The 10,568-nt window shown below is 34.1% G+C and overlaps 1 protein-coding gene across 1 annotated transcript; it reads left to right on the top strand.

Annotated features, from left to right (window-relative positions):
* Positions 1 to 566: 566 nt before the first annotated feature.
* On the top strand, positions 567 to 4,449 carry LOC118029224 (uncharacterized). The gene is made up of 2 exons (XM_035033055.2): positions 567 to 3,548; positions 3,890 to 4,449. The coding sequence occupies exons 1-2, from the start codon at positions 743 to 745 to the stop codon at positions 4,333 to 4,335; spliced, it is 3,252 nt and encodes a 1,083-aa protein (XP_034888946.1). The 5' UTR covers positions 567 to 742; the 3' UTR covers positions 4,336 to 4,449.
* Positions 4,450 to 10,568: the final 6,119 nt, after the last annotated feature.

Raw genomic sequence — 10,568 nt, 5'->3', positions numbered from 1 at the left:
TAATTTCTGACAGAAACTTGAGAGAATATGAGTGCATATATAATACAATAACATCATTTTCACTACTGAAATTCATCTGTTGAGCATGTTTCGATAGAGATTTCTTTTTTAGCGTCTTCTTGTCATATAGCTAGCTAGCTAGAATCATGGAACCAAATTACCGCAATCTTACAAGAGAAAACATGAGACTGAACAGTCTCAAATCCAATCTTGTTCCCAAGTTTTTCACACATTTCACTGCTGATTGTTGTTTCAGATTTCAATCTATGAAAGCTTTTGCATGTCAATGGACATCCATTTAAACTCCAAAACTTACAGCAGTAGTATCACATCAATACTAAATATACTGCAGCGTGACAAGTAAATCTGTCAACGTTACCATCGGTTTGGCCAGAGAAACAGCACACAAACTCATATGCACATCAGAAAGAAGGGTAACATAATAAAATTTTGAAGGAAGACAAGTATCAAAGCCCAAAACATCTCTATATGCAAGCTAGAATTGTACTGTATCTGTACCCGTCCAGCTACTCCAATACAAAGTTACAAACAAGTGGAGTTATCCACTGATGAACAGTAGAGGATTTGTAGTCTGCAGATAGTAGTCTATTACGTCAGTAAATGTGGAATAAAGTAGGGGCATTTCAATATTCGACTGTCATAAAAGAACACAAACAGAAATTTGAGAGACTGGTGTGCTATAATTAAGTGAGATAGCACAGTAGTAGAGAGAACCGACCGCATGATGTCAAGCAATGCTATCACAATTTTTCTCTTGTTTCTCAACATCTCTATCTTTCCAGCCATCTCTGCCTTGAACCAAGAAGGCCACTCTCTGCTTTCATGGCTCTCAACCTTTAACTCTTCTTTTTCATCTACTTTCTTCTCAACATGGGATCCAAGCCACCAGAATCCATGCAAATGGGATTATGTTAGATGTTCGAGTAATGGTTTTGTCTCAGAAATAATAATCACCTCCGTCAACCTTCCTACCGGCTTCCCTACCCAGCTTCTCTCCTTTAACCATCTCACAACTCTCGTCCTTTCAAATGGAAATCTTACTGGAGAAATTCCTCGGTCGATAGGAAACCTTTCCTCACTGAGCACCTTAGATCTCAGTTTCAATTCTTTGACTGGAAACATCCCAGCAGAAATTGGCAGACTATCTCAATTGCAGTTACTTTCACTAAATACAAATTCATTGCATGGTGAGATTCCAAAAGAAATAGGAAATTGTTCAAGGCTTAGACAGCTGGAACTCTTTGACAACCAGCTCTCCGGAAAGATTCCTGCAGAAATAGGACAGTTGCTAGCATTGGAGACCTTTCGTGCGGGCGGTAACCCAGGAATTTATGGACAAATTCCAATGCAGATATCAAACTGCAAAGGACTACTCTTTTTGGGTCTTGCAGATACTGGGATTTCAGGAGAGATTCCAAGTAGTTTAGGGGAATTGAAGCATCTTGAGACTCTTTCGGTCTACACAGCTAATCTTACAGGCAGCATTCCAGCAGAAATTGGCAACTGCTCAGCGTTAGAGCATCTTTATCTGTACGAAAACCAACTTTCAGGCAGAGTTCCTGATGAATTGGCTTCGTTGACAAATCTCAAGAAGTTGTTGTTATGGCAGAACAATCTAACTGGGAGCATTCCAGATGCTCTAGGCAATTGTCTGTCTTTGGAAGTCATTGATCTCTCGATGAATTTTCTGAGTGGTCAGATTCCTGGGTCTCTTGCCAATTTGGTTGCATTGGAGGAGCTTCTTTTATCAGAGAATTACCTTTCAGGAGAAATCCCGCCTTTTGTTGGCAACTATTTTGGCCTGAAGCAGCTTGAGCTGGATAACAACAGATTCACCGGTGAGATTCCACCAGCCATTGGGCAGCTGAAGGAGCTTTCGCTGTTTTTTGCATGGCAGAACCAGCTCAATGGAAGCATACCTGCTGAACTAGCCAGATGTGAGAAACTTCAAGCATTGGATCTTTCGCACAATTTCCTTACTGGTTCAATTCCACGCTCTCTGTTCCATCTCAAGAACTTAACTCAATTACTGCTGATATCAAATGGATTTTCAGGTGAAATTCCTCCAGATATTGGTAATTGCATTGGTTTGATCCGTTTACGATTAGGATCAAACTACTTTTCTGGTCAAATTCCCTCGGAAATAGGTCTCTTACATAGCTTGAGCTTCCTTGAATTGTCAGATAATCAATTTACTGGAGAAATCCCTCCAGAGATTGGCAACTGCACTCAACTAGAAATGGTTGATTTGCACAACAATAGGCTCCATGGAACCATTCCCACATCTGTCGAGTTTCTTGTTAGTCTAAACGTTTTAGACCTTTCCAAGAACTCTATAGTAGGTTCAGTACCTGAGAACTTGGGCATGCTTACATCCTTAAACAAACTGGTAATTAACGAAAACTACATTACTGGTTCTATTCCGAAGTCCCTTGGCCTGTGTAGGGATCTGCAGCTGTTAGATATGAGCAGCAACAGGCTCACTGGTTCAATCCCAGATGAGATAGGTCGATTGCAAGGACTAGACATCCTCTTGAATTTGAGTAGGAATTCTCTAACGGGCCCTATTCCTGAAAGCTTCGCAAGTCTTTCGAAACTTTCCAACCTGGATCTTTCGTACAACATGCTCACAGGAACGCTGACAGTGCTAGGCAGTCTTGACAATCTTGTTTCTCTCAATGTCTCGTACAACAACTTTTCAGGGCTGCTTCCTGATACCAAGTTCTTCCATGATCTCCCTGCCTCTGTATATGCTGGCAATCAAGAGCTCTGCATTAACAGAAACAAGTGTCTCATGGATGGAAGTCACCATGGCAAGAACACTAGAAACCTAGTCGCGTGCACTCTTCTCAGTGTAACTGTTACCTTGTTGATTGTGCTTCTTGGGGGACTTCTGTTTATCAGAACCCGTGGAGCTTCTTTTGGAAGGAAAGATGAAGACATCTTGGAGTGGGATTTCACCCCGTTTCAAAAGCTTAACTTCTCGGTAAATGATATTTTGACAAAGCTCTCAGATTCAAACATTGTTGGGAAAGGTGTTTCAGGCATTGTTTATCGTGTCGAGACTCCAATGAAACAGGTCATTGCAGTGAAAAGGTTGTGGCCGCTGAAGAATGGGGAAGTTCCAGAAAGAGATTTGTTTTCTGCCGAGGTTAGAGCTCTTGGATCAATAAGGCATAAAAATATAGTGAGGCTTCTTGGATGCTGTAACAATGGAAAAACCAGGTTGCTCTTATTTGACTACATCAGCAATGGGAGTTTGGCTGAATTGCTCCATGAGAAAAATGTATTCTTGGATTGGGATACAAGATACAACATAATACTTGGAGCAGCTCATGGCTTGGCTTATCTTCATCATGATTGTATTCCTCCAATCGTACATCGTGACATCAAGGCTAATAACATCTTGATTGGACCTCAGTTTGAAGCTTTTCTTGCAGATTTCGGGCTGGCAAAGCTTGTTGATTCTGCAGAATGTTCAAGAGTTTCTAATACAGTTGCAGGTTCTTATGGGTACATTGCCCCAGGTAAGTAGAACAAGCACTTCCAGGTTTTAGTAATTTAGTTGATTGACATTTTTCAACATTTCTTCGCAGAACAATTCAAACACACCTAGTAACATCTGCAACCTTCATAATATTTTTTTTCCTAAACAAAGAAAAACTAACGATTTCGTTAGAAGAATTCTTGCATCCATTTGGAAAATGGTTTTCTTTTGAACTGGGAAAATATAACTGGGACCATCCACTCGGCTCATTTTTGCTAGGCTCATGTTAAATCAGTTCTGAATTTGCACTGCATTCAATAACTCTGACCGCTAGTTGATTTCAAGTCCCAAACATAACCATCCTTCAATATTACAATGCAGAATATGGATACAGTTTCAGAATAACAGAGAAAAGTGATGTGTACAGCTATGGTGTAGTGCTCCTAGAGGTCTTAACAGGGAAAGAACCTACTGATAACCGGATCCCTGAAGGTGTCCACATTGTCACATGGGTTAGCAAGGCACTTCGAGAAAGAAGAACAGAATTGTCATCAATTATAGATCCACAGCTACTTTTGCGATCAGGTACACAACTCCAAGAAATGCTTCAAGTGATTGGGGTGGCCCTCCTGTGTGTGAACCCTTCCCCAGAAGAACGGCCCACCATGAAAGATGTAATAGCAATGCTGAAGGAGATTAGACATGAAAATGAATATTCAGAGAAACCAAAATATCGTGGCAAGGAAGCAGCTACCAATCCAAAAGCAGCAGTTCACTCTTCCAGTTTCTCTAGATCATCCGAACCTCTAATTAGATCACCTTCCTAAGTCCTTCTATAAAATCTTGCATTTAGTTCATTGATTATTTTTCCAAAAAAACAAAATAATTTGTATAGATTGGTATATGGAATAGCACCAGGGCTACAGATCCTGTTTCTTCTACCTTGTTTAAGTTTGGGTTCGGACCTTCGGTCAACTAGTGGGTGCAGTCCTTATTCTTATCGCTTTCTCTCTAAAGCAAAGACAAGGCAATGAGTTAGTTTACAGTGCAGAGGATAATGTTTTAGATCCCATTTTGGCAGTTCTTCCATCCTGTAGTTAAAAATGAAAGGAAAATGATTCTGAAACATCCTTTCAAGAAGCTAAACATTTTCAGACATGCATTTCATATTCAAACAGCTATTCTTTATTCAACTTTCCTCCCAGTCGGAACATTCAAAACTGCTAAGATATGCATATGCCCCACCACCAAGGAGACCAAAATGCCAAGAGGTTTTCAGGTTCTCAAGGGATTAAGAGATTAGTGGAGATATACGTAAGTTGACATGAGCACTAACAGTTATCCAAAAAAATAAAAATGCCAAGAGGGTAGTGGCCTAGATTCCACCCAGGCCAACAATAAACAAAATTATCTGAATCAACCAGACCTTAATCCTACCCAAAATGGTGCAGTCTACCTTATTATTTTTTCCCTAATACGTTTTAAGAAACTAAAATGCCCCCAGACTGTCTATCTTAGTACCAGAAAGCCGTTTCCATGGACAACAGGTCACAGAAAGCAAGCAATAATTCAAAGTGCTACAGTCCAAATAAATCAATCAGCATGGCCTTGTTATCAAAGGCAGTTTTCAAATTGGGACCAACGTAAAAGGACATTTAGCTTTTGATCCTTCTGGGTTGTCTGTAGGGAGCTGGCCACGGAAAAGTCATTGCAGTGACAAAATCTTGGTTGGCATTTGTTAAAATAAATCTTGAAATTATGGAGACGCGGAAGGACCACCACTCCCTATAAGACCATCCAACATCAATCCTAGTAAAGATAAAGATATCTCATGCTCCATGTTCGTGAAAGGATACATTGCTTCTAGTCATGTGATATCAAACCATCTCAGGCCCACAGATAGCTTTAAGAACCCTATCAAGCTCTAATGGCTAAGAATGCAAGCAAGCAAGCAACTTATAAATCGAATGAAAGCTGTAGTTTGCCACACAGCAACTGCAATAATACTGTTAAAGAAACAAAAGCCGTATTTATTTATTTGCATACTGTCTGCTATATCTTTTCCCAACAATCATACGAGTAAGCAAAATCTTAACCTGCTGCAATATCTGTTAATACCACTGTCCTAAACCCAGTTATGGCTTGAAAAGTGTAACTATTTCTAATGCAAGTTCATAAATTCGTAAAGAAAACATGAAATGCATGATGCATGATGCATGATGCATGAAAAGAATTCAAAGAATCAAGACACATAGCAACAGGAACAGAATTTTTCCCTTAAACAGAGCATGACAAGAGCAAGGGAACCAAAAAAATCTGGCTGTAAGTTTACAGCATAAATTGCACAGCACAGCGATATTATACCGTCAAATTAATCTTGTAATGCGAAACAGTCCAAGAACCAAGACCGTACAAATCTTATTTCAGGCTTTCATAAACATCCCAAGGAGAATACCACCCGATTTATGTTATTTGTTCCTAAATACATGAAAACATGATTCGAGCATTTTAACAAACCAATCATAATATATATATATATATATATATATATATATATATATGGTGAAATTAAAGGAAACAGGGAATGTGATGCATGAATTAAAAAGTACAAACCTAATCAAGAACATAAGCTGGGCCTTGTATATTTACATATCAGGAAGAGCTGAAATGGTTAGGTGAGTACTTTCCCCATCGTTGTACAAAAAATCTCAGTGGTATTTGATTTTGTATAATTAACACGGTCTTCCTTGTAGATCAAGCATTTTACACCCCTCATCTTCACGTCCACTCCCAACAAACTATGCCATAAAAAAAAACCAAGTTGTTGAATGCAAAGTGTTAATATATATGTTTTCTAGCTAATCATTTGGTTAATTAGTTGGTTGATTATATATAATATTGACTTTGTTTATGTTAATATATTTAATTTTAATAAAAGCTTTATTTATATTTAATATTCATTAAATATTTAATTAATGAATTTAATATTTGATTAATGAATCTAGAGTAAGATAAAGTTTTTAAAAATAAAAATACTTTACAAAGAAAATTATAAAGCTTTTATAATTATAAAATTCATATTGTATCAAAAATATTATTATTGGTCAATGCTCTATTAAGATTATATATTAATTAAAGGTGTTGAAATTGATACATATTATGTTTTTTATTTTATAAAAAAAAGTAGTTGTTTTTATAAAATTTAAATTCTTTATTTTTATTTTTTTTCAATTTCATCCCTTAAAATTTGATTTAATTTAATTTTTATATCAACATTGATCTTCATTCTTTTGGTTATTATTTTTTTCTCTTATCCTTTTCTTAGTTAATTTTTTTTATCTATCAGATTTAGTTTCTATTATTTTTATTGTTATTTATTTTATTTAAAATAATTTATGAAATAAAAGTTTTTTTTCTTCAATTCCATCTTTTTAATTTTTTTATATGTCAAATTTATTCGTCATTTTTTATTTCTATTTATTTTATACCATGATGTTATATAGCTAAATTTGTCCCACAATATGATGAATTCCACTGAACACACATAATTTTAAAGGAAAGTCAATGAGTTACTATAAAAGGGATTTATACGAAAAATACTTATTTATAGAAAAATAAAATAGCAATAATTTGATAAACTTATTCAAGTATATACTGCCATAAAAAGAGAATGCTTGTTTGCGACTATCTTAAATGTTCACTAAGTGATTTTCTTAGGGTTTATAGTATGTTGTGAAGGAATCTCTTTTGATCCCCATAAAGTTCAAATGATTATAGAGTGGCGTGAGCCTAAAAATATTCATGAAGTCCATAACTTTCATGGGCTTGTTACCTTTTATCATTGCTCTATTAAAGGATTTAGTATTACCATATCTCCTATCACAAATTATTTGAAGTAAGGTGAATTTAGATATAGCAAAATAACAAGTGAAGCATTCAAAGAGGCCAAGAAATGGATGATGCCCAAGTGATACAACTCCCTGACTTTGTTAAAGTATTTGAAGTGGAATGTGACGCATTAAGAATTCCAATAGGTAAAGTACTTAGTTAGAACGTTCACTGCTAATTTATTTTAGTGAGAAACTTTATGAGGCCAAACAAAAATACTCAACTTATGACAATTAATTTTCTGCAATATTTCAATTCCCAAAAGAAGCTTAACTATAGGCATGGTAGTTGAGTTAAGTATTTACAAACATATTTATTTGTTACGAAACATAAAAGTGGAGTTGAGAACAATGTAGTAAATGCTTTGGGTCACTAAATTATGTTTTTATTTATGATGAGTGTTCAAGTTACTAGGTTTGATAGACTCAAAGAAGCATATAAATCATGTCTGGAGTTTAAAGAGCCATAAATAGCCTTGAGAAATGAACATCTCCCTATCATAAATGGTTATTACCTCCAAGAAAGGTATTTGTTTCAAGATATCAAGTTTTATATTTCACAAACATTAGAGCATGATTTCTTGATTAGGAAGATCCATGTGGGTGGTCTTTTAGGATATTTTAGGAGAAATGAGACCATAAAAGGACAGAACACCATTTTTTAGGTCCGATTTAAGGAGAGATGTAGCCAAATTGGTTGGTTAATATGGAACATGCCAGCAAGCCAAATATAGAAAACAAAACATTGTTTTACTTCTCCATTTATATCCTTAATTATCCTTTGCAAGATGTAAATATAAATAGTTTATGCTTAGGCTTTTATATATTTTAAAGAAGAATGATTCCATATTTATGGTTGTTGATTGTTTTTCCATGATGGCTCACCTCAATTCCTTGTACCAAGACCACATGTCTTCTGTAGTTTCTAAGCTTTATTTTGATGAGATTGTCAAAGTTGTAGGGCCTTTCTAAAACTATAGTTTCGAATAAAGATGTGTGGTTTATGAGTTCTTTTTGGAAGACCCTTTGGCATATGGTTAATACTATGTTAAAATTCTCTAGTTCTTACGACCTCTAAGAAAATGAATAAACTAAGATGGCTAATCAAAACTTTCATAACTTTTTGAGATATTTAGTGAGTGATCATAATAGTAATTGTGATTTGTTTTTTTATAGCTTAGTATGACTATAATAGTTCAATCGATAATTAAAACCTACAAAGCCTATAGATTTCCTCTCATATCTCTTCTTGCCAAGATGTTTGAGTTAGCTAAGTCATTTGCACATAGATTTAGGATTTGTATAATGAAATCAATAAATAGATTCAGCAAGCAATACACAATAAAAACATGAAGCTAGATTTACATAGATGCCATAATGAGTTTAATGATGAAGATTATATCATGATATAGATTAGACATGAACAATATCATCCTATATTGAATAAACAATTGTAGGCACATAAAGATTGTAAATGAACTATTCAAAGTGTTATAAAGGATTGGATCAAATGCTTATGTCATTGACCTACTAGCTAACTTTGATATTAGCTTTACTTTTAATATAGAAGATCTAGTTATATATAAGAGGTAACAACCCATTTTTGATGACCCTTTTAAAATTCCTTCACCCAAATCTATTCTTGGTGATTTTTTAAAAACTTGTCATTGACACCAATGAATATATTGATGTTATTTTAAATAAATAAGTTATTTTTACCAGGGATAATGAGATTTAATGATTCCTAGTTTGTCGGGCAAGATGACTAAATTCAAATTTTATCTGAAACACTAGAGTAACATTCCAACAACTTAATCCTAATCTTTAAAAGTATTATCGGAGCTGTTCAAAGCTATATTTGACGAGGTCGAGTTTCTCCAAACCTGATAGAGTTGGTATGAACATCAAACCCGCATTATAGATTACACATGTATATAGACAGATGATAGCCCAATTTGTCACTTTTTGGTACATTGAGCACATCTATGTCTACTTATTGAAATGTTATTTAGTTTTATTATTAGACTTATTATTATGTTATTTTTGGACATGTTATTTTAATAAGTATTTAACTCCAATTATTAGTAATGACTAGTGTAGGGACAGAGTCATAAAAGGCAAGAGGGGGCAACTGCCCCTTTTAGCTTTAAGGTTTTTTTCAAAATATATTTTTTATGTGAAAATATTAATATAACAGTCTATATGTCATATTTTGCCAAAAAAAAAAAAAAGAGTAAAAAATGACGTGGCTAGAGAAAGACCACAACGTGTAAGTTTATATTTTAACAATTTCTACCTTATTATTATTTTCTTCTTGTCAATTTCTTTGCATCTTCTTTTAGTAGGTTGGTCTCTTTGTTTTTTTTTTTGGCTTTTTCTTTCTTGATTTATTTATATTGATTGGATATATACCATACCTACTTTTTAGAATTTTAGGATTGCTATGTTCCTTGAATTTTTTAATGTTTATTTTGTTTTCAATTCTATAAATAACAAATTTAGTTGGGGTTATTTCATTTTTTTTCTCTTTAAAGAAAGTTTGAGAATTTTGGATCTAAGTTCTAATGGGTAGCTAACAAAAATCAAATTTTTTAGGGCTTATATTTTTTTTAGTTAAGAGTCTAAGTAGTTTGCCAAACAAAAATTGTATATATGTTCTGTTAGTAATTCTAAGATTACTTGATCACTTGTTATTTCATTATTCATTAATTAGAGACTGAAAAAAGTAATTGTCAAGTTTAAATATAAACAAAATTCAATAACTTGGATATGAAAAAAAAATTGATTAATCTCTAGTTTTTGCATATTATTGCTACCAATTATTTATAAAAGAAAGCTATTAATTTGAAAATATAATTGTTTAACAGGAAGATTACAAATCTATATCATTTTCATTATTAATTGTTTAACAATATCATTGACATGAGTTTAATGAGTTGGATGATTATTTCACTAAGGACGAGTACAAAGTTATTTTTTTTTTTGTGACATGTTTAAAACCAAGTGACTCTTTCTTTATTTTCAACAAAAAAAAGCTTATTCGCATTGCTCATTTTTATCTTAATGAATTCTCTATAATGGACATTATGGTACTTGATACATATATTATTAATCTATACAATAATGATGAGTTCTCTAGTATTGAATGTATTGTTAGTTTTTGTAGAAAATAA

Source organism: Populus alba, chromosome 5, assembly GCF_005239225.2.
Source record: "Populus alba chromosome 5, ASM523922v2, whole genome shotgun sequence".
Taxonomy (NCBI): Eukaryota; Viridiplantae; Streptophyta; class Magnoliopsida; order Malpighiales; family Salicaceae; genus Populus; species Populus alba.
Note: the sequence above shows the minus strand (reverse complement) of the source record. Positions and strands in the feature narration are given on the sequence as shown.